This window comes from Prionailurus viverrinus, chromosome A1 (assembly GCF_022837055.1).
Source record: "Prionailurus viverrinus isolate Anna chromosome A1, UM_Priviv_1.0, whole genome shotgun sequence".
Taxonomy (NCBI): domain Eukaryota; kingdom Metazoa; phylum Chordata; class Mammalia; order Carnivora; family Felidae; genus Prionailurus; species Prionailurus viverrinus.
The window spans coordinates 113,156,783-113,180,829 of record NC_062561.1 but is presented as its reverse complement, the minus strand read 5'-3'; the positions used below and the strand labels follow the sequence as shown (position 1 = coordinate 113,180,829).

The following is a 24,047-nucleotide window of genomic DNA, read 5'->3' as shown; positions in this document are numbered from 1 at the left end:
ACCAACCAGCGTCCAGCTTGGTTCATGAGGAAGACAGCACCTTTAAAATTTTTTTTTAATGTTTGTTTATTTTTGAGAAAGAGAGAGGCACACTGCAAGCAGGGGTAGGGGCAAAAAGAGAGAAGATACAGAATCCAAAGCAAGCTCCAGGCTCCGAGCTGTCAGCACAGAGCCTGACGTGGGGCTCGATTTCACAAACCTTGAGATCAGAACTTGAGCCGAAATCAAGAGTCCGACTCTCAACCAACTAAGGTGGCCCAGGTGGCCACTGATCAAATCACATCGTGATAGACGAATCCCCCATCACACATCTATAGCACTTAACAGACAGGGCCTGCATCAGCTACCCATTGTTGCAGTAACAAATAATCCCACACTTAGTGACTCACAACAACACACATTTATTGTCTTACAATTCTGGATGTTAGAGCCAGAAAGCAGCCTTATGAGGCTAAAACCAAAGGCTGCATTCCTTTTAGACGCTCTAGGGGGGAATCTGTCTTTTCCAGCATCTGGAAAAGCTGTGTGCACTTCTTGGCTTGTGGTCCCATCACCCGAACCTCAGTTTTAAATGCACCATCTCTTTCTCTGACTCTGCCCTCCTGCCTCCCTCTTTTTTTTTTTTTTTAAATTTTTTTTTCAACGTTTATTTATTTTTGGGACAGAGAGAGACACAGCATGAACGGGGGAGGGGCAGAGAGAGAGGGAGACACAGAATCAGAAACAGGCTCCAGGCTCTGAGCCACCAGCCCAGAGCCTGACGCGGGGCTCGAACTCACGGACCGTGAGATCGTGACCTGGCTGAAGTCGGACACTTAACCGACTGCGCCACCCAGGCGCCCCACCTGCCTCCCTCTTAAAAGGACCCTTACGATTATACTGAGCTCACCAGATAACCCGGGATAATCTTCCCCCCTCAAGATCCTTCATTTAATCATGTTGGCAAAGGCTCTCTTTTTCCTGGTCAGGTAACACTGTTACAGGTTCAGGGATTAGGATGTGGACGTCTTTACTGGGGTGTTATTCACCTACCACAGGACATTACCCCAGATGGTACATGGATTCATGTAAATTCTCACCCAAGCTAAATTCTCTGGCAGCTAACCTGCCTCCTTGGAATTTACAGAGTGGGAGAGAACCTTCAGGAAAACCTGTACGGCCAACGTGTCCAGTGAACCCCCAGTGTTTGGTCTACGTCCGATCTCAGTTATTTTGAAGTGGTTTATCCCAGGTGACTACACAAGGAACATCAAACAAGGAAGGAAGTGCCGCTGTGGGCCTGGGTACAGCCTGGCATCCCTGGACCATCCTCTTCTTTTTCCTCATAGGACCAAGGCTGTGGGATACAGGACGGGGAGGAACAGGAGGGTTCTTGTTCAGCTTCCCTGCAGATGTCCCTGGGTGCCCTGACAACGTGAGACCTACTGGAAATGGCTCTGCCCGCTGATGGAAAGGCTCGGCCATACCCCCGCTGCCTTGGGTGCTGCAGCCTTAACACAGTGCTGAGGAAGTATTCATACTCCAGCCCCTGGGCAAAGCAACGCTGCTCCCAGAGAAAGGGGTGTGCCCCGCCAGCTCATCTTGGCTTCGAAGAACCGGCTGCTGAGCTTGTGAGATGTGTTACTCACAAAATAACTTCAAGACTCTTAGAATGGACAGCTACCACTCTTAACTGCCGGCTCCCCTGCCGGCCCTGCCTGTGCCACGTTTATGATGCCTGCGCTCCAACGATGACTGCTACGTCCCCGTGATGTCAACTCTGACCCGACTTGGCCGTTAAGCAGGCCTCCCTCTCCTGGGGCTCGCACAAAGGAGGCCTGTTGAGAGGCGGCGAGGTTTCCTGACCACCGTTTCCTGCAGCATTGCTCAAGCCGCTGCATACAAAGTTTTTACGGTGACTGATCAGACTGGGGCCTGAAATCACGGAATGGGATGCCGTCTCCCCCCAAACCCTCTTTGCTTGATTAGCTATTGTATCGTGCTGGTGCTCTTTAGGACCTGAAATAAAAGCTCATGTGAATTTCCAAGTAATAAAATTCACTCAAGTCGCTAAATAGGGGCCCACTGGTAACCACTTCCTGTAATAAAATCCATATGGCAAGCTAGACGAACAGCACCAAAGACTCAAGTTCTTCTCTTTTTGGAAATGCAGCAAAACCTCCGTCTGACAATGTCCTGTACTTTGACTGGAGGACAGTGTGTGGCCAGTCCCCTTCCTTCCTCCATGGAGTTGGAATCCAGGGCCTCCAAGCATCCAACAAGTGGCTTCAGGGTCCCGGGTCTCTGTGTGACTGGACACTGCAAAGTCTTCACCCCGAGGCCCTGGGTTTAGTGCCACTTGTCTGCTTTCAAATTTAAACTCTTCCTCCAGACTTGGGCCCCTTGGTGACCTGGGCTGCCTCCTTCCCCGAGACGCTTGGCTTCCTTTCACCCCAACACATACCTCTGCTCCAGCCTCTTCCCTAAAAATTCTCACTGCCCAAGTCGGCCCCAGGCTGAGACGGTCCTCTCTGCTCCAACCACAACTATGTTCCCCATTTCCCACTCTCGTCTTCACCCAAACAAATGCGCCAAGGGACCCATTTTGTCTGGAGGGACCCCTTGTCAGCTCTAGCCAACACAACCCTCTGCCCCTCCCTTCGTGGCCACCTCTGGCACTGAATTCCTGGGGGTCAGATGGTAGCTCTCTCTCGGGTCTCGGTCCATGTACACATGTGAACCACAAGGCTGCTCCTTCTCAGTCTCTGAGAATGGGGACGCGTTCTACTGCCTCCCCTTTCCCTGCCTGAGGTCTCTGGACTTCTTCCAGGTCAGCTCCTCCGATGTTGCATGTGATGTTCCAGGAAGGGACCCTCTTGTCCCGGATCATGAAGTTTTATATCAACTCATGGTTTCCTATCCTCATTTCCTGTTTTTGAAGTCGCCCAAAGCAAAGGCCACATGGAAGAGTTGAATGCGCACGCAACCCCTTCTGCCTCTGCAGGACCGGGTCAACGGCTGGGGCTGGGCATGGGGCGCCGCGTGACCCCACGCTACACCTCACTTTCCCCCCCACAGCCTAGCCGCCCATTCCCTATCTACCCCAGGCTTCCCCTGTGCTCATTGGCGTAAGGTTGCTGTGCTACCACATCACCACCCTCTTAAAGCCAGACCTTCCCCGAGGGAAGAATGGGCCATCGAGAACATTTGCCAACACACAGCTATGCGGCCTATGCCCTGTCCTGTCACATAGATGAGAAGGGTGTAGGTACTGAGAGCCAATAAGCCAAGGCTACGACTCATCGTTGACAGGGGTATCAGCCAGGAACTGCTGAGGAACGTTACCCAGCTACGGTTAACTGGTCAGGCAAATGCTTCTACACAAGGCTGAACAAAATACCACAGCCAACGCCACTCCGAGGCCAGCTTGACATTACAGGTGGGTCTCATCTTTAGGGAAACCAGGACTAACAAAAGTGTGCAACTCTTGAAACCCAGGGTTCCGAGATGTCGAAGGGCTATTTGCTTGGTACAGGTCTTTGGTCACCTTCCAAGAAGCAATTATGTGCGGCCTACCTCTATGCTTAATTAAGTAATTAATTCACTGTTACATCGAGTAGATAATATACACACATGGGAAAAATCAAACAGTACTAAAGACTTTTTTGTTGTTTGTGTAACAAACACCATGGAAGGACACCATGGAAGGAGGTATGGTATTGAATTTGCATTAATCTCTTTTTGTCCACGGCGGCAAACACTGCTGGGTGTTTACTCAACTGAACCCAGAAGGTACGTCCTCTTAGTTCACTCAGCCCTTACTTTTGAGGCTGGGTGTGGTCAAGCGAGAGCCAGCTGTCATGGATCTGCCCTTGACAAGCTCCCAGGGAGCTGCCGGTCTCTCCCCTGCTCTGCCATGAGCCCTAACTTCTCCTGATTCATACCAGGATTGATAATTGCCTAAAGCAGTCAGGGTCACAGGCTGGGATATTTCTTTTCTATGTACCTTTTCAGGAAAGAGCATTTTCCCTTCCTTTGCAGGTTATGAAGCCGAAGGAGACATCTACTCAAAAGCAATGTCCCAAGCAATACATTTAAAATTCCCTAACATGGGAAAGAGTTCAAGAGAGTGGCTTAGAAGCTCTTAATCCTCCTAGTATGCAGACAAGAGGAAGGTCAGGCCCTCAAAAGTGGCCCAGGAGGTTTCTCATAGCACTTCTTCCTGTCTGTAGCAGAGAGCCAGCTTTGAGATCGGTTGACTGTTGGTGCCAAAACAGATTAAGCCTCCCAGGAATTCTGTTAGGACACGCATGCCACCCTGTTTCCACCAGGCAGCACAATTGGGACGAATGCCACCTCCCTGGATGCTGACAGAGGCACTGAAAAGCCCTGTTGTAACCACACTGGTCCACACCCCGTTGGCACTCTCACCACTGTCTGCATGGCCTAGATCTGCAAATAACAGCAGGTAGCATTTACTGAGCATTTACTATATGCAAGGCACCTTATTCAGCCTTAAATGCATTCCTTCATTCAATCCTCATGATGATCCTGTAAGGCAGTCCTTTGTTGTTCCCATTTGACAGATGAGGCAACTGAGGGTTCCAACGGTGAAGCTGCCTGCCCAACTAAGTGGCACAGCCAGCATCTGAAGCAAGGGAGCCTGAGCCTATGTTTTTAACATGCTTGCTGCCTCATAACATGCATGTTTCTAGGCATCCAGTCTTTTGGGGGTGTTTACCTTATGACTGCAGAGCAGGAGTGCTGTGTAAGTTCACCAGTGGGCTCTCTTACCTAGAGACACAGGCCAGTGGCATCTCTACTGCCTCTGTACCACTTGGTGAGTATTGAGAAGCATGCCCACACATACATGTACACACACACCATGGTTTATGCTGCTTATAATCCCACAGCAGCCCTGAAGAATGTATCCAAGTCTTGTCAGGAGCCTTAAAAATGCAAACCACAGTTGGCCAGCCTCCTGGGGCACCTGCATGGCTCAGTTGGCTAAGCATCCGACTTCAGCTCAGGTCACAGACTCGCTGTTCATGGGTTCGAGTCCCATGTCAGGCACTGTGCTGACAGCTCAGAGCCTGGAGCCTGCTTTGAATTCTGGGTTTCCCTCTCTCTCTGTTCCTCCCCTGCTTGCACTGTCATTTTCCCTCTCTCTCTCAAAAATAAAGATTAAAAAAAAAGAATTAAAAAAAAAGTTGGCCAGCCTCCTAAAAGCGCCCCTCCCCAGGACACAGCTGTGTGACACGTTTGCACATGCATCTGCGTGACTCCTTAGGCAGCCTAACCTTTCAGAAGGCCGGCCCTGGCCCAGGGGCCCTGCAACTGGCTTACGTGCAGTGTGCCCTCTGAGGTGGCTGGCAGTCTCGAGCGCTTACAGATACTCACGTTGATTTGCCACAGATCTTCCTCTGGTACCACTGCTTGCAGTTGGTGAAGTACTTCTTGTTGGTGCCGATGAGCTTCTGCACAGCACACACGTTGGGGCTGAAATAAAAGCAGTGGTGTCAGCAGGATGGTCGGCACCTCTACCCGCCTACCATGTCCTTCCCGCCATGTGGGCCTTCCAGGGTCGTTAGAATGTTCTAGAATTGTCATGGGAATGTTTTAGAATGGGTCATTAGAATTTTCTAGATATGGAGAAGGCACAGTCATGTCAGTGTTGGGACCTGCGGGGTGGCTCGGGGGCAGATACTGTCTCCCTTGATTTCGAGCTCCCCTGCAAGTTTCCTACCAAATTAAACCCTGTCAAAGTGTATCTCGCACACTGACATAATTTCATGGAAGTATCCTTTGACATAGGTAGTGGGTCTGTGTAAATAAAAGCATCTTAACATTTTTAGATCACATTACAGATTGAGAAAGCTAGCTAAGTAGTACGTTTGTGAAGCCAGGCAGCTTTGAGAGAAGCCCTCAGCCCTCCTCTGCACCCCCAAGGCCCCTCTGAGCCACAATGTCCACAGGCTCTAACTGGGCATCCCAGTGCACATAGCCAGCCCCTCTGTCATGAGAGGAGGCCAAAGTCTGAGCCCGGCACCTCCTAGGCAGCTCCATACAGACATGTTCCACATCCCTAAGCCAGGAGCCTGGCTCTGAACACTACTATGCTGGCTGAGGTGAGGACCTCGGTAGGCGACACTCTCCCAATGGACTCTCAGCCATTCACTAGTTAGGCCCCTGCCTGAGTCCACTGCCCCCAGAAAGCCTCCCTCCAGTGTCCCAGGCGACCCTCTCCTGTGCAAATCTACCCCAAAATACGGCCCCTGTTTGATGCTTGGTACCAAACAGAATCCAAAACTGATCAGAGTACATATCTTTCTTCTCTCCAATTACCCCCCCAAAGACCCTTGAGGGTAGGTGCGCTGCCTTGTTCTCGCTTTTACATTCTACATGGGGCCCAGCACTGAGTCAGGGTGAAGCAAGAGCTTGGAAATGACCTTGCTGAAGATACTGTTGCTGGGACCACCCACTCGGAGGAGTTCTCGGGAATGCTGGAAAAGCTCAGTGCAACGCCCAGGGTTCTGCTGAGAAGCCCCCCTTCCCAGAGCTGGGGGGGTTTGTTGGTGTGTCTTTTAACCAATGTACGGAGTCGTGACCCAAACCATGCTCAGGCCACGCAGTGGCAGGATCTTCATTAGGAGCCCCGGGGGAAAGGAGTTAGCTGTGGCTGTGTAGCGGGAGACAATTGGGAGGGGGTCTCCCTGACCTGAGGCAGGAAGTTCCTCGGCTGAACCACAAGTCGGAGGAAAACAAAGCGAAGAGACTGAGGGCTTCCACAAAACCTCTGTGTCCTGAGAGATTCAGGTGTCATTTTTATATATCACCTCCTCTGTTACTTTAAAAACGTGCTTAGCAATCATCACTTGCTGCCAGGAGGCCATGGGTACTTCAGCAACAGCTACACCTACCATCCCCATCATATCAGCTGCAGGAACGTGGTCAGCTCTCAAAAAGTCAGAATCAGGTTATTAGGTAGGAGGGCACACTGACCTTTTGCTTCTCTGCCCTCTCTCTTCTACCATATGGAGGTCACTTCTTTGTCCAGCTTGTGGCTCAGGAGGCAAAGGTGCATGGGCCAAGAAGGCACACTAAATATTCGTGAGTCGGCATAAGAAGCAGAGGGCAAGGGAAGTCGGGGGGGCGGCAAATCACAGGCTGGCAGGGAGGTAAGCCTGTGTCCCCTTAGTCCTAGCTGGGTCTGACCAGATGCCCACAGCCTCCAGAGGATTCTAACCGAAGCCACCTTGCTCCTCTGTTTGCCACCTGCGATTCACAGGTTACAGCCGTCCCCAAATAACCCCTGGAGAGTCCCCACTGGCCACACTCCAGCCCTAGGTACTGTTTATTGCTGAACAACCTCAGAAGTTCTTCTATCTGCCCAAGCAGGAAACAATTACTGTCGATGAATTCCCTGCAACTTTCCGTAGGCGGCTGGCGAATCTTCAGTGAGTCTCTTGTGGATGTGGCTCTAACATTCCTCTGTGGAGTGAGTTTCCACTGCTGCGGCCCCTTTGAGACAGGAGCAGAGGCTGGGGGTGGCTCCCACTCACAGCAGCAGGGGGAGGGGTGGGCTGTATACACAGGAAATCTAGGCTGAAGTTTAATAGAAATGACCTAGCCATTTCTGGGCCCACTGCCTCCAGCACAACAGTTCTGTTCAACTCGGATTTGAAAATCAAGTGCTTCTTGGGGCACCTGGGTGGCTCAGTCGGTTAAGCGTCCGACTTCAGCTTAGGTCACGCTCTCCTGGTGTGAGTTCGAGCCCCACATCGGGCTCTGTGCTGACAGCTCGGAGCCTGAAGCCTGCTTCAGATTCTGTGTCTCCCTCTCGCTCTCTGCCCCTCCCCGACTCCTGCTCTGTCTCTCAAAAATAAATAAACATTTAAAAAAAGAAAGAAACTCAAATGCTTCAGGAAATCCAGTCCAGTTTTGGATGTTGGGAGTCAGAAGTGCAAATGCGTTTCTACTTCTCTGTCCATATTTCTTTTCCCCTCCCTGTAGCAACATGGATGCAGCTGGGAGTCAAGAGGTCACATCACAGTCTCTACTCTCCAAACAGCTTCCCGTGTTGGGACTAAGTCACTCCATCCCACTAAGCTGCAGTTTCCCCACCTGTAAGATGGGAACACGAACAACAGATCTCCCGCGCTGTGGTGGAGATGGGGGTGTGGGGTGATAAAACGCTGTTCGTGGGCAAAGCACACTTCCTAGTTCTCCTTCACGTCTTGGAGCATGCTGCATTGCCTGAAAAGAGCAGATTTTTCTTCCCTTTCCGCCACTTCTCACTTTGAAGGGTTGGGGCTTGAACAGGGTTACCCATTTTGCACAGGGTGCCACACCTATGTGCAAGGCCAGGCAGTCCCTCTGAATTCTCAGGGACAGTTAGATCACAGGAAATGCAACCGTGCCTGCAAGCGTTTGGTCACAGTTCACCTGCCTGCACACCCACACTTTACTGGGAAGGGTGTGTGTGTGTGACTTCCCAGACCATTCTGCCCATCCCCGATCTCCATAGGCCTTCCTAGAGGCCTTCCTTTGCACCCCCCAAGAAGCAAAACAACAGGATTGGCCTGCAGGGGCATGGGGAAGAGGGGTGCAGAGGAAGTTGAGCTAATATCTGAAATCCATAACAAAGAGCACTCGCCTTGTTAAAAAAAAAAAAAGTCCTAATTTTCAGTTGGTCATTGTCTCTTCTGAGCTCTGAAGGGAAGGAGCTTCTCTATCGAGATGACTCTTGGTGGAGCCCTGACAACACCTTTGGGGAAGCCTCACTGTGGTGTGCATGGAGATCCCACTCTGGGCGACAGCGCTGCTCGGCATGCTATCGGCACCTTCTCCTGACTTAGTGGCTAACATACAGAAGGAACAGAAACCTCCCACGCAGACTGCGGCACCCAAACAGAACATGCTTCTTTGGCAAGAAAGGCAAGGAAAGGTGAGCTGGGCAGAGACAATGAAGATGCCAGTCGCACACTTTTTGACTTTTACGTCTCTTATGATCCCCCTCAACTTTTTGAGCTGCCCCCCTCACCCTTCTGTACACACAGCCACAGTCGAAGGTGATTCTCCCCCTTCCCTAAAGACCCCAGGACATTCTCCCATGCTCTACTCTTTCCAGGAGGGCACTGAGGCCGCAGCTCACCCTGCCAGTCTGCAGAAATCCCCCTCCCCGCAGCCCTGGGCACCTGAAAGGCCAGGTAAGCCCAAGGACAACTGCTCTCTGTGGGGGGTAGCCGGCACCCACCCCTGGAGCACTCCTAAGGGTGGGGAGCCAAGGCATAGTGAGGCCTCTGAAGTCACCTGTAGTCACCCCCAACAGTGAGTTTTGACCTGAGTACAGGTCTGCCCAGTCATGTGCCCAGGGCACCACCTGGGTTCGAATGCCAGACCCAGTGGCATGACTCTATCCACGTATGGTTTTACTTACTTGTGAAAAAAGAGTTGGTGCAACGGGACAGGCTGGAAGCTATGGCAAAGCCCGGGTGAGTGTGAAGTGGGATGGTCTAGTCTGGGATGTAGAAATATCACCTGTCCCTGCCTGGGTCTGGGCTGGTGTCTTTACCAGGTCAGACCCTCTGCCTGGGTTTGCCTCCTTCAGCCAACACATCAGTGTCAGTGTCTCAAAGGAATATCTGCGAGGATCATGTGCCACATTTATGATCCCAGTTAATGTTTTAAGGCAGATTCCAGTGTTGGCTCCAGGGCAGGACTAGAGAAAAGGGATGAGTCCTCTCTGGACTCAGTTTCCCAGTCTACACAGCGTGCATGAGGCCCACGGAATTCTGCTCTTCATCTGGCAGGGGAGGAGGTGCCGCTCGGCCCCTGGGGTGCCTGGTGAGCACTGCCTGGAGCCAGGTGGTGGCCGCAGAGCCTTTGGACGGTGCCACCTTGTGCGGCTCCAGTGCCACATCTGTAGGCTCTCTCTGGACAAGGCCCTGGCTGCACTGGACCATGTGCCCTGCAGGTGGGCTTCCTCTCTGCCCTGGCCACCTTTCCACGGTTATTCTGGGCACGGCCGCCAACTCCCCCTTCCTACCCCTGGGAGAGGAAGCTGAAAGCCTCCGTCGTCCAGTGCTCTGGTCCCGAGGGCCGGTGTTGCCGCTCAGTTCTCCCACCTCTTCCTCTACGAAGCCCGTGCCACGGGCTTGCCCTCCACGTCCCCCACCTCCTTCCCTCACCCGGTACAGGGCCGGTCCCTCAGGCCTCCCCGTGCTGCCTGCTCGGCGTTTTTGCGCTCTGTCCCCTGCGCCCCCCCCCCCCCCCGGCCCGTCCCGCGGCCACCCCTGGCGCGGCGGCCGGCTTACCCGTGTTGGCGGCCCCGGAGCCGGCTGTGCTGCAGCACCAGCTGGTAGGGCGACTTGGCGGGGCCCGCCAGGGTGGCGGCGGGGCCCAGGGCCAGCGCCAGGGCGAGGGGCAGCAGCCGCACGAGGAGCGCCATGGAGCGAGAGGACGCGGACCTCGGGAAGTGAGAGCGCCGCCGCCGCGGGCCAGGTTAAGTAGGCGGCAGCGGGAGGGAGCGGCCGCGAGGGGCGGGGAAGCCGGGCGCCCCCGCCTCCGACCCGCCGCCCCCGCTGCGCGGCACCCCCGCAGCCCCAGGCCCGCGCTCTCCGCTGCGCCCTCCCCGGGGCCACGGGTCATCCGACAGCGCAGCGGGCGTGGGGGCTGGCAGCGGGGACAGCGGGGACAGCGGGGCGGGCGGGGCGGTGGTGTGCTGGGTTCCTCACACGTCTCTGTCCTCCAGGCCCGCAGCTTGCCCAGCTCCGAGGTCCCTCCCTGGTCTGAGGCTACAAAACTCTGGGGAGAGGGGTGACTGACGAGCACCGCTGATGCCCACCGCACTCCCATCACACTCGGCCTCTGCATTTCGGGAAGAGCACTCACCCCAGGGCTTGCTAACTGGCAGACAGATAAGGAGTAAACCTTATGACTGCCAGAAGCTAAAAATACACGGGGCAGGTTTTGTTAGACGCTAAGCTACCCTTGGAAACCCTGGAGAAGGGTGGGGTCCCTCGCCTTGGTACACACTCATTCTCTTTAAGTAAACGTCTCTGCAGCACCACGCGCCAGATGGATGCTGTGAAGAGATGGAAGAAGGGGCAAGATTCCTGGCCCGGAGCAGCGCAGAGTGCCTAAGCAGACAGTCACATGGGAGGGAGCTAAGTATCCATCCAAACACCTATTAATCACCCACCAGTTACCTGGCACTGGTAGCCCTGGGGAGACAGAGACGTGCTAGCAAAGGAGATCGAGGCTCTTTCTGAAAAAGCTCACCGTTTGGAGATCTCTGAGCCAATACCGTGCCATGGAGAGTGGCAGCTGGGGCCTGGGGGGCCGGGAGGAGACCCCTGGCTCTATGGAAGTGACACCTGTTCCTCGGCCTGAGGGTGAAAAGGAGTTAGCCAGGCAACCACGGCATGCATTCAGGAACAGGGAGGTCAAGGAGAGAGGAAGCGGGATGACACGTCACAGGACCCAGACCCAAACTAAGAGTCGTGCAGGTGACGGAAAAGCAGGCAAGTGACATGATCAGTGTCAGGAACAGGCTGGGAGAGGCCCAGGCAAAACAGGGCGAGCCTGGGGTGGGAAGGTCAGGTGACTAGGAGGGGGACCATGTAAGAGCTGGACCAATAGTGGTGGAGGTGGGCATTCAGAGAGGCGGACAAACTCCAGGGGTGTGGAGGAGGTAACACACTCAGCAGGACTTGGACGCTGTACGTAAGAAGGGGAGAAGGAGGAGGCACAATGACTAAGGTGCTCTTGGCATGGGCATCTAGGCGGGTGGTGATAACCATTTTTAGAATAAGGGACACGGACGGGGTTGCAGGTTTGCCAGGAGAGGGTAAGTGGTTTTGGATCCTCTCAGGTTGATGTGCTTGTGACTCATCCAAGTGGAGGGTCCCACAGACAGCTGGATGTGGGATGTGGCTCTCTGGGGGGGCTGGGGTGTGGAGATTCCCACGTGGGCGTCACCCTGGGCCTGCATGAAGCTGAAGCTGCAGGAGTCCCTGAACTCCGGGGGAGGGCAGGCAAAGCAGCAGGTGGGTGACAGCAATGATGGGGAGGAGGCAGGGCACAGAGCAGTCACCAGGCAGGTGGTGCAGCTGACAGAGGGACAGGAGATGGGGAGTGTGGAGCTACACTGGGGAGGGGGCCCCGCAAGGAGGGGCTGTTAGCAGCACTACTGTATACATGACGGACTCAGCCTGCCGTGTTACAGAGAGCCCCTGGGGACCTGGTTGTGGGCAGCAGGATGGCTGAAGCCAGACTGCGGTGGTTGGAGTGGTGACACGAGTATGGAGTAGAGAAGATTCTTCTCAAGAATCCTGTCTGGGAAGGGAAGGGGAGAGTCAGGACGGAGGTCAGGTGAAGACAAAATCAAGAGAGGCTTGTACATGTTAGAATGCTGATGGAAAGGAAGAAGAAAGAGAAGAAGGGGTCATCAGAGTGTGGGGTGCAAGGAGAGGAGGGGAGCAGAGCAGTTGAGGGCCTGGGGAAGGGGCAGGAAGAGCTATTGGGGGCCTGACATGGGGGAACAGAGGGAGTCGAGAGGGGAGGACAGGTTGCAGGGAGATTTCAGGGTAGCCTTGACTAGACTTGGAAACCCCGTGGGCACTGGAGGGTAAGGGAGGGAGGGGGGTAGTCAGAGTTAACCAAGGCTTGAGGCTCGGACGACTGGATACATGATGAGCACCCCGGGAAGGGCACATTGAGGTGCCAGTGGGGAGTGAACCATGAGTCCAGGTGTGTCCACATCATGCCTTCTGGGTCCCCTGCATTTCCAGATGGAGAGGCCCAGTACAGACCTGCCCTCACAGGGCGGGGGGCCAGGGGAATCCTGAGGCCTGGAGATGCAGATCTGAGTCAGCACACCAGCAGGTGGTGGCCAAACCGTGGACTAGGTGAGCTCTCTGCAGCTCCTGCGTTGGAAAAGACAAGGAGGAAGAGCAAGGGGAAGGGAGGTGAGGAAGCAGGTCTGAGCTTGAGGAAGGATCCATCTGAGAGGCGGAGAAGCAAGCAGAGAAGAAACCCTGAAGGGAGGCCAATGGAGAGGAGGATTTCACAGAGCTACCACCACTGTCAACTGGGGCACAGAGTTCCAGCTGGATCCTATCACTAAGCGGCTTCTAGCCTCTGGCTGGCACTCAGGAAGCCAAAGACCAGAAGGCTATAGTTTCCGGGAAACCCCACTTGTGTCTTCTGCCCTGAAGACCAGGAGGTGATCTGGAGTGGTCCTGACATTGACCTTCCCTGATGCCCTCCTTGTCTCCTCCCCTCCCCACCTCCCCAGAAGGGAGGGTTGGGACATTCACTCTGCTGGCTATCTGTGGGGGCCAGGCTCAGTGCTGGGGACCTCTGCCACTTTGGGGAAAATATTCCCTTTGCCTATCTCTGTCCACATGAGGCTCATTCTGCTCACTGGGGAGCATTATCAAAATACACACTTCAGTCTGGAATAAATGCACTTTCCTGAAAACAAATTTCTGAGAGAGGAAAATGTCTCTCCTGCTGCCCTAGGTTCTGGGTTTGGGCCCCTAGGATTTAGCTCCACTTTATCTATGAGTTCTTTCCTCATCGTGGTGCTTATTATCATTTCTTTTTTCTTTCTTCTTCTTCTTTTTTTTTCTTTCTGGAGCCTCTGGGAGAAAATCCAGAGAGCAGCATAGGAGGAACTATTTTGGTGATTTTCCCATCAAAAAATCCTATCTGCTGACTTTCTGCTCAGCCAGTGGTCAAGCAAAGAAAGAGGTATCTTTGGCAATGACCCCACTCACTGAGTCAAGATGGATGGCCTCTCAGATCACCAGCTGGGAAGGCTGCATTGGCTGGGCTGAGGTCTGAGCACACAGCAGCCTCCATGGATTGGCATCTGAGTATGAGCTGCTGTAAAATAACTCCATTGTAAATTTGGGGTGGCTTTGACAAGAAGGGTAGGGTAAGAAACGACAGGAAGTTTCTGGGAAGGAAAGGGAGGAAGCAGCCCTTGGCAATTTCGCTTGATGGTTCAGGTTTGCAGCTGGTTCACGTTTGTCTCCACGCAGGATCCACCATGTAGACAGCCAGTCTTGCCTGAGTAATGACACCAGTATAACAAAGCTGTTGAATACAGGCTCTGGAGGCAGATGGCATGAGTTCAAATCCCAGCTCCTTATAAGCTGTGTGGCCTTGGGCAAGCTGGTCAATTCCTCTGAGCTTCAACTGCTACTTATCTCATAGAGATGATCATCAAAACTACCCCATAGGACTTAGGGTAGATTATAATATAACTCAAGTCAAGTGGTCGATGCATATGAGTTGCTTACTTCTCCCCAGTAACTGTTTTATATAATAGAGGTCACTGATTAACAACTCTAGAAGCGATCATGTGAAAATGATCTTTTAATTAATTTCAAGCAGAACGTTTCTCTGTTTCAACATGACTGCTTGGCACAGGACATTAGGAAGCACTCAAAGAGATCCAAGCCCAGGCTTGAAATTTCCCCTGGGGCTGGAGCATTAGCTGCATCGCAGTTTTAGGGAAGATGCATCTCGTGTGTAAGAGCCCGGGAGCCCTGCTTTCCCAGCCTAACTCTCCCTGTAGCAAGATTTACGGGCTTTGGAGCCAGTCAGGTAATGTTGCTGTAAAACTTCCCTCATCTGTAAAACTAACATTCGATGACTTGAGTTTTTCCATGAGCTCAGTAAGAGATTACAGTAATATTTCATTGACTGTTTAGATGTAAGTAAAAAATAAATCCCGTTCTTGCCCACCACTGCCCCTCTCGGAAACTTTACAGTTTTACAACACAGAGCGCCGTGATTGTAAACATGCTCTCCCACCAGACACAGCTGCTTGGAGGGGTGTTTTTGGACCACAGGACAAGATGCAGGTGGAGAGAAAAGCAGGGGTCCCCCATCCCCGCTGACCTGGATCCAGCCAGGGCAAGCACAGCTCACTAAAAGACCGCTCACTTGGAAGGGATTTTCTTTTTCTTTCCACGTCAGACAAACTGAAGAGAAAGACCGGCTTGTTTGGAACAATAATTGCTAGGCTTTTTCAGGCACTTTATAAAAATGACTACTTTCACATTCTGTGGCTCATGTAAGATCACCAAAGACGGTTCAGTTTTTGAAAATAACCCTGTTGTGCTTGACGACGCGCCTTAAACATCACAACGAATTAGTGGTTCCAGCAAGTTCCCCACAAAGGAAACCGAGAGAAACTGGTTTGGGGGTCTGTGGGTGGGAGAACTGGTGTTCGCAGCTTGGTCCACTTCATACCTCCCTCTGGCCATCCTCCCCAGAGTTCCTGGTGATGTCTGTGCATCAGTGGGGTCAGATGACATGGCCAAAATAATTTCCAGAGGGCACTCGGCCTAAAAAAGTTGCCGCCATGTAGCGAATTAGCTCTTCAGCACCCTAAGACTTGCTGGGGAGAAAGAAGGATGAGCTTTGGCATGAGATATCCAACTTAAAGGAACACATGAGTCACATGTGGGGGAAAGCTTCCATTCTTTGTACAACACACAGCATTTAGAACAGTACTTCACACAGCAATTCTCTATCCCCCTGACAAATGCAAGAAACAGCCCTGTCTACTAAAATTGAGGGGTTACTGCAGTGCCATTTGGGGAATTTGGATTTGGGTTGTCAAGGGCGTACCATAACCTTGCCCCTGAGCACATGTGGAACACATGCAGAATCTTAGACACCCCACCCCCCGTCAGATACTGTATTTTAACAGATCACCAGGTCATTTGTGTGCATGTCAAAGTCTGAGAAACACAGGCCAGTGGCGTTTTAGGTTAAACGGGTAAAGCTCAGATGAGTTTAAACTACGATTCAATTCATGTAAAGCTTTTCAAGAAATACAGACATCGACAAAGAGAAAGACACCCGAAAATTTTTGCCAGCAACATGACGACGTTGGAAAGTGGTCAGCTGCTGCACTGAGGCCCAGCTGACTTTCTGAAAGTCGGTCAAGATACCTTGGTGACTGGCAGGTGGTTTGTCTTTTGTTTTGCTAAGTCCAGTTGTTAGATATTCAGTGTCTTCTCCACAATGAACAGGGAAAGGAAACTGTGTCTGGTCAGGGTCACCTTCAATTCTTCTTGCTTTTCAAAGCCTGCAAAGGGGGCCTGGGTAGTCCACAGGCTGGTAACAGCAAGCACTTAAACCTGCAGCGTCAGTCTCTACATCTGAAGGGGACAGAACCAACTGTCACAGCCCTAAAATGGCATGAGGTCCCCAGTGTTTACTTTCCTAAATGACTGGCTGTTGTCACAACTTCTCCAAACACTGGCTTTCTTAATCAGGGCTTGCCAAACGCTACTACTTGTTGGTTAGAACCCAACTTCATTTTCCAGGGAAATGGATTTTTCACACGAGAGTTGCATTGATTTGGCTCAGATAAAATCTCCTAGAAGAATCCGCAGGCACTTTTGAGGTTGCCTGACCTCAAATACTTTCGAGGAGTGATACCCACAGTAGGGAACTTGAGACACAAAGCTTACCCATGCCTTTTCTCTACTCCCCTCAAGTTTTCCTGCTTGGAGGGCAAAGGCCTCAAAAAAATAGACATCACCCAAAGGCAATGCATTCCAAACTCCAGCAAGCCCCAATGGCTGCTTTGTCCCACTCCTCTCCTTCGTCCGACTCCTCTTGGCTTCTATATTCCTGCCAAGGGCACCGCCCAGGGTTGGAAACCCCACAGCAAGTTTTGCCTCTTCCCTCTTCTTGCCCCCCACGTGCAAACGGTCACCAAGACCCTCCAAGCATTCTTTCCACACCTCTCCAGATGTTTCTGCTCCCCCAGGTAGCACTCAAATACCCCACTGCCTCACTTCTCACCATCAGCAGTCCCCAGCCAGTCTCCTTGACACCCTACCCTCACTGCCACCATCCACCTTTCCCAACACTGCCTGCCTTATCTTCCCCAAATACCGCTTCTCTGGAAACACTGATCTCCTAGGACACGCCCAATGGCTTCTATTGTTTATGAGAGAAAATCCAGACTTCCCGGTCTGTTTTCTTTCATTTTAATGGACAATTTTTTTTCTGGTTAAAAAAAGAACGCATGCAGATTATACAGAGCTTGGAAAACACCGAAAAGGCTAGATCATAGAATAAAACTGATCCCATCCATAATCCCTACACCCAAAGTTACTTTCCACGCATTGCCGTTCTTTTGCTGTGCCTGGCCGCTAAGGCTCCTATAGAATGCCTCCTTTTGATGGATCTAGCCTGCTCTCCCACGTATCTTGACATCAGCCTTGGCTCCTGTGGGGCAAGGCACACAGCACACAGCCCACACCCCACACAGCCCCACTTCTGCTTCCGCTATGCAGAGCACTGGGCTCCTCCTGGTCTCCACTCATGTAAGAACAGCTTTGCTCCTGAGAAGCTGTGTGCCCTCAGGCAGATTCCGTAACCTTTCTGGGATGCTGTGTTATCATCTCGTCTTCGTTCCTTGGACTTCCCACTTGAGGGAGGCTCTCCTTTCCCATGTCAGCCCTTAGGCCTGCCATGACACTTAGCCCAAGTGTTTACACATGCTCTTCTTTTAGAACTTCAGAATAGCTCCGCATAGAGCCCAGTTAACAGCTACAGCCTCAGTGATTGACTGCTGTCTGTGTTTTGGAAGGCCCAGACTAAATCCCTTCTGGTGCAACCCCCACCCATTGCAACGGATGGGTCTGGAGTAAGCGGAGACGGACACCACTTTAGCTGATGGTTCCTCCACGCAGCTAGGATTCTGATTTAAGCGGCCCTCAGAGTCAGGCAGAAACCAAGGGGCTTAAAAAAATGTTTGTCCTGGCTCCCCTCCCCACCTTCCCTCCCAACGTCACATCCTGATTTTGACTGCCCACTCCCCCACCGCGTGCTAAAATGCAGCGAAAGCCTCCACTTCCTCAGCCGCAAGCTGTGTGACCATCAGAAGAAGGGGGAAGAGGTTGCAGCCATCGAGAGATGTGGCTCTACAGCAGCCATCCTGAGAGCCATGTTGAAAGTGCCTAAGAAATGCTCTGATCCTGCCCCCACCCCGCCTCCCACAAAAGGCCTCAGGACATTTGAATCCATGGTACAGAAGGTGATTTGTGCAGGCCAGACAGCTTGAGAGATAACAGACACATCTTGCACACTTTGGAACATGCCCGTTCTCTAGATCAGCACCTTTACCCTGAAATGGAGGCAAAATTACTCCGCATTTCAGCGTTCTGTGATACACACGCTGACTTCTCTGGACCCGCCCCGCCCCTCACGCAGCGGTCAGGCTGGGCCCAGAGCCCACCTGTCAGCACCAGCCGCCTCTCCGAGCCGGCTCCCTCCCACTCCCAGCCTTCCCCAGCATTTCCACCTCAGCCTTCCACCCATGGGGCTCCTGACCTTTCACCAAGACTTGAGGGCCTAAATGCTGTGATGAGAGGAGCCACGGAAAGGGGCTTGGACTGCTGCTTCCCAAGACAGCAAAAGCAGGGTTTAGCCCGGGGATCCCCTAGATGAGGCTGTTTCTAGAAAGGCAGTGAGCTTCAGAGCGATGGGGAAGCCGAGAAAGGCACATAGGTGCACGCATGTGCACAGGCTATACTTGTACGTATGCGCACACACGGACTATTTACCCGTTTGCACACCACTCCTAGCTGACCAATGGCAGGTGCTGTCTTAAGTACTTTCTGTGCATTAAGTCATTTCATCTTTAACATAATCCTATGGGGTGGGAATCGTTATTTTTTCTGTTTTACAGATGTTAGAAAGGCAAGGCTGGGAGAGGTGAAGGAGCTTGCCAGAGAAGTGATGAAGCTGTAAGCGGAAGAGTCAGCATTTGAGCACAGACGGCCCACCAGGTCCTAGCAGCCGCACTGCCTACACCACTGTTGAATGCCCCTCGGCGGGCAGTGTAGTTGCACACTTTTCGAAAGCTCTAGAACTTTCTCTCGCTTGCACAGATGTTCACTGAGCAAACCCCTGCAAGTCCCCAGCAGACTTTCTGGTGAATGAGGCAGCTTCGGTGAGGAAAGTGGTGACACAGAGCCATTCCCTCCCACCCCAGAGAGGCAGAGGACTGAGCTGTGGAACCATCGTTTGTCTTCACCATGAAATCTGTGTTCCTTTGAGTGACTCAACTAGAATTATTTAGCACCCCTCAACAACCTTACCGTTAGGCCACTCCCAGCCTACAGAAAGAACCATCTGTATTTACTGCTTGGTGAATCTAGATGAGCCCGTGCCTCCCAGATACAGGGGAAGGGATTACCCACCTGCTCCCATAGCAGTGACTTGCTGCTCCTTCAGATTAGCCACTTGCAGGGTCCTCTGATGAAGTCTCCAGAATTTGCGTTGACCAAATAAAAATGCTACTCAGCTGGCATGGGCAAGACGAGAATTGCTTTCTTGAATTTGGGGGAAGCACATCCCTGTCTTTTCCCCACGGCTTACTCAGACACCTGAGGGAGTTTGCAGCACTGACATTGGGCTCCCCATGGCCTGGGACCTCCCAAAGGGAACATTCCCACCTGCACCCAATTTACCATCAGGTAGCCTCTAGGCTCCCAGAGCTAACTTATGGTCTCAGCACATGTGGACTCTTAAACATACTGCAGCAAGCACTGGCAAGGCCTCATCATTCCTCTTTAATTATCTAGACCCCTCTTTGCAGCCTCCCGTACTCCAGCAATGACCTCTGTCTGACTCTTTGGCTGGCAAGACAGATCGTTTTCTTTCCTAATACATTTCACACTGCGGATGGACTATGTATTCTGAGCCCTCATTTCTCTTAAAGCACCGTAAAAGTGTATAACATAAGAAGTGAAAGATAATTCTTTGGGGTGCCTGGCACAACCCCACACACGACAACACTTCGGTAAGTCTCATTTAAACAAAAACCCAAACTTTCCTTTTATTCCTCTTTAAATTACTGATCAAACATCAATTATCTGTCCTTGAGAATTCTTCAAATTAACGGCGCAGTCACTTAGATTAACATTTAATACAACAGAATCCCAGGACAACAAAAGAATTAAAATGACCCCCAGAGTCTGTAGAAAAGATGTGTCCGGATTATTTAGCACGTTTCTGAAGTCACAGTTGAACTGTAGTTTGAGTAAGTCCTATTTTTCTATGTCATTAAAAACAAAATGCTACTGCCGATGCATGGGTCAACCGTCTCACTCCACAAAGTGGTTCTGGACTGATTGTACAAACACTCACAGAAATCATGCTACGAGCTCAGCGACGGGCTGCCTGTGGCAGTTGCAGAAATGACTCAGTCATTCCTCGTCCATGAGGCACTCAGTCTGGTGGGGGAGCCAGGCGTATATACAATGAAATAAGCGCTTAATATATGGCTCCATAGAAAGGAGCTCCAAAGGAAAGTACCCAACCACACGGGGCGAGGGGGGGATGGTGGCTGGCTAGTCGGTCGAGGGTGAGAGGAGTGGAGGGGGTTTGGGATTCTTCCCAGAAGAGGTGATTCATCATCTGGTTGGGAGGGAAGCCAAGTCAGCAAGGTAGACTGCAACTCATCAAACCCCAAACCAGAGACAGAGTTAGTACCAGAGACAGACATACTACTAGTCTGGGTTTCTGGTTCTCATTAGCACCTTACAGTTTCTGAGACCTACAAGAGCCTGGAAGAGTTGCTTTTCTGTGCATCCATTCTTAATGGCCAAGGAAAATGCCTTCTTGATCATTCGATTTAAGACCATCCTTCTCCACCCTTCCATTGTATAGAAATCTAAATATCCTAACGTTTGAATTTGGGTCCTTTTCAAAAAGCCCATCTTCCATATAGCACTTTCCAAACTTTAGAACCAATAAGCACTCTGGAACAGGCCCCTAGGCCTTGTGGACTATTTCATCTTCAGGGCACTGTCAGCAGCTAACGGCACATGGCACTGGTGCGTGCAGACACAGGTCAGCCTCCACTGAAACATTTCAGTTACTTACAGTTTAAAGGAGGCAGGCGGGGGAGGTAACAAGTGTGTCCCTGTGTGTGTGTGTGTGTGTGTGCGCGCGCGCGTGCACAAACAGCAGGCTCTATCTGCATGTCCAAATCCAATGAGCACAAATCCTAGCGTGCCCTGGAGACCTATGTGGCAGAGTCCTGCCAAGTTGGGGAGGAGCATGAAGCTCGAGGCAGAGCTTAGAAAGGCTTGGCTTGGTGATTAAAGTCCAACACACTATGCAACTTCAAAACATGTTTATTTAGATGTAAAGTTCATCCAAGACCCCATAAATAAGATCTTGGCCTGTTTTCGGAGCGTATTGTGACTGTCGTGGCCCCTTTTTAACTTCGGTTCCTGTAACTTACACTGGGGACCTGAGTTGATCACTCCAAACCAGCAAATTAATAAATAAAGCAGCAGAAAGGAACACTGCAGGGTCATGAGGCCCAGGCTTTCATGCCTCTTCTTTCTTCATAACTGTTTCCAGATGTGGGGATTGGCACAGTGCCAGCTCAGTGACAATAACTAATGAAAGTCCTTCCTCCCCAGCTAGCAGCAGGCGGCTACCGGTCCCGGCAGGATGGCCTGTTTGTGTTTTCATTTCAGAGGACTCACTTGGCTGGAAGCATGGCCCTTGTTGAGTGTGTGGCTGGCACAGGCCTTGGAGTTAACTGCAGCCAAACACAAGCACCGCAGCGCAAGGTGTCTCCTGGAAAAGGCAGTTGTGCAAAATGGCCTATTTGCAAGAGGAGTCCTAAGCGATGGAGGAAGACAGGGGCTGGATTTGGGCTCAAACATCCTGCCAGTAAGGAAATGGTACCTGTGGAGTCGGTAGCCTCGGACCCCATCCCTCCCATTGACAAATGCTTCCTCTAGAGCTGCAGAGAGGACAGTCAAGAAATGGTTTGTTCCTGACTTCACAGGGCTTACAACCCGAGGTGGGGCACACAGCCATGAAAGAAAACCCAAAGGAGTGACCAGGGCCAGGTGAGATTGGTCAGGAAAGACATCCTGGAAAACACACATGTTAAAGGTCTTGTAAAGGAAAGTTGGGACTACTTTTAGGAGCAAAAAGAAGTGCTCTTAGAAAACGGCAGGCTCACTACTAGGCATTTATATCCAAAGGATACGAGAGTGGTGATTCATAGGGGCACGTGTATACCAATGTTTAAAGCAGCACTATTAACACTAGCCAAATTATGGAAAGAGCCCAAATATCCAGTGACTGATGAATGGATAAAGATGTGGTGTATATGTGTGTGTGCATATGTGTGTGTGTGTGTGTGTGTGTGTGTGTGTGTGTATAATGGAATACTACTCAGAAATGAAAAAGAATGCAATCTTGCCATTTGCAACAATGTAATATGCTAAGTGAAATAAGTCATTCAGAGAAAGACAGATATCTTATGTTCTTACTCGTATGTGGAATTTGAGAAACTTAACAGAAGACCATGGGGGAAGGGAAGAAAAAAAATAGTTAAAAACTGAGAGGGAGTCAAACCATGGGAGACTCTTAAGTACAGAGAACAAACTGAGGGTTGATGGGGGGGGTGGAGGGAAAATGGGTGATGGGCATCGAGGAGCCACTTGTTGGGATGAGCACTGGGTGTTGCATGTAAGTGAAAAATCACGGGGAATCTAGTCCCAAAGCCCAGAACACACTGTATACTCTGTATGTTAGCTAACTTGACACTTAATTATATTTAAAAAAAGAAAGAAAGAAAGAAAATGGCAGGCTCTAGTATGGTTCAAGTGGCCAAGTCTCCATGTGCAGGGAACTTCACCCTAGACCTCAGGCTTTGGTCAATGTACTGGTCAGGCCAACAGAGCCAAGTGTTGTCACATTCTGTTTTACTCTTTTTCTGATCTTTGGGAAAGTCTCCTTCTACTGATTTTTCTTTGTCAGCCAACCTGCTCATCACAACCACAGGGAAAATAAACTGAATTTTTTAAACTGGAAACACATAAATTAGTTTGACATAAATGTAGCCTTCGCTAGCAGATGGATAGGGAGTGTGTTTGCCTGTGTGGTGATATCACTGACCACTCTGGAGCCAACCGTAAGAATGAATTTCATTGTTTCTAGTACACAAGTAGCACTTACTTGTGGATTTCCAGGAAAATCTTGCAACTGGGAAGGCTCTGAAAAATCACAGAAAATCTTTGCTTTCATGCCTCAAAAGACATATCTGATCTCGGTTGGTGGATTTGCAGTGTCCAGATCTTGTTTCTTGTTTCATTTGCAGGAGTTAATTTTGCAGACTGGAACAGAAAGCCCCAGAAAGTATGGGGGAGAGAGAGTGTCCAGGGCCACTCCGGGGAAGCAACAAAGGCTAGTCTGTCTGCTGGTGACAGGATTTGACCTTCAGTCACAGAGAGAGAGTATAAACAGACAATGCTGCTCTCCCTGCCCTGCTGCTGACTCTGTGCTCTTCTCTGATCTTGGGATGGAAAGGCAGACTGGGACAAGCCACACATTTCATCCACCCTATAGACCCAAAGCCCCAGCTCTGAGGCCACAGGGTCTGTATGCCCCTTGCAGGTGAAGTGTTCCCACATAATCCCGATTTTGATGTGTGAACAGATATTTCAGAGCATGGCTTCCTGGGATGTGTGTCCTAGGGGCCAGCAGATGGGGTGCTATTAACCCATTTCCTGGCTAGAATGGGTTCTATGCAGTGCTCCAGGAGGTAAGAAATGAGCAAATATAGGGTGAATACAAAAGATGTAGAAAACTCCTTGTGTTTTGACCATCTGGGAGGGACAACAGAAGGCAAGAAATCAAGCTTAGGACTAGGAAATCTTCATCCATGGTCAAGTTTACTAAGTCCTATTCTCAAAGCTCAGTGGATCTTTTCTTACCTCCAGGCCTATGAACACACTGCTCCTGCTGTCTGACTTCTACTTGTCCATTTGATTTTAGTTTAGACACCACTTCCTTCCAGGAAGCCTTCCTTCCCTTCCTTGATGCCCCTTACGTGGGCTTGTGCTGGCCCCTCTTTTTCTACTATTTTGGCATCTGTCAGTGTTGCAATTGTCTGGTGACATCTAGACTGCAAGTTTGGTGAAGGCAAGGAAGTGCCTGCCTCATTCCCTCTCCCCGATTCCCAGCATTCATTCATTCACTGATTCATT

General features: G+C 51.2%; 1 protein-coding gene across 2 annotated transcripts in view; it reads right to left on the bottom strand.

Annotated features, from left to right (window-relative positions):
- Positions 1–10,554, bottom strand: part of TGFBI (transforming growth factor beta induced) — a 33,280-nt gene extending 22,726 nt beyond the window's left edge. The window contains exons 1-2 of one of the 2 annotated variants that reach the window (XR_007153776.1): positions 10,296–10,554; positions 5,380–5,478 (exon numbers count right to left, since the gene is read on the bottom strand). Coding sequence is in view for 1 of the 2 variants with exons in the window: in XM_047865405.1 (XP_047721361.1) it covers positions 5,380–5,478; positions 10,296–10,429 (233 nt within the window). In the remaining variant the exon portion in view is untranslated. The remainder of the gene's footprint in view (positions 1–5,379; positions 5,479–10,295) is intronic. The other variant, XM_047865405.1, reaches the window with a different exon arrangement.
- Between the last annotated feature and the right edge of the window lie 13,493 nt (positions 10,555–24,047).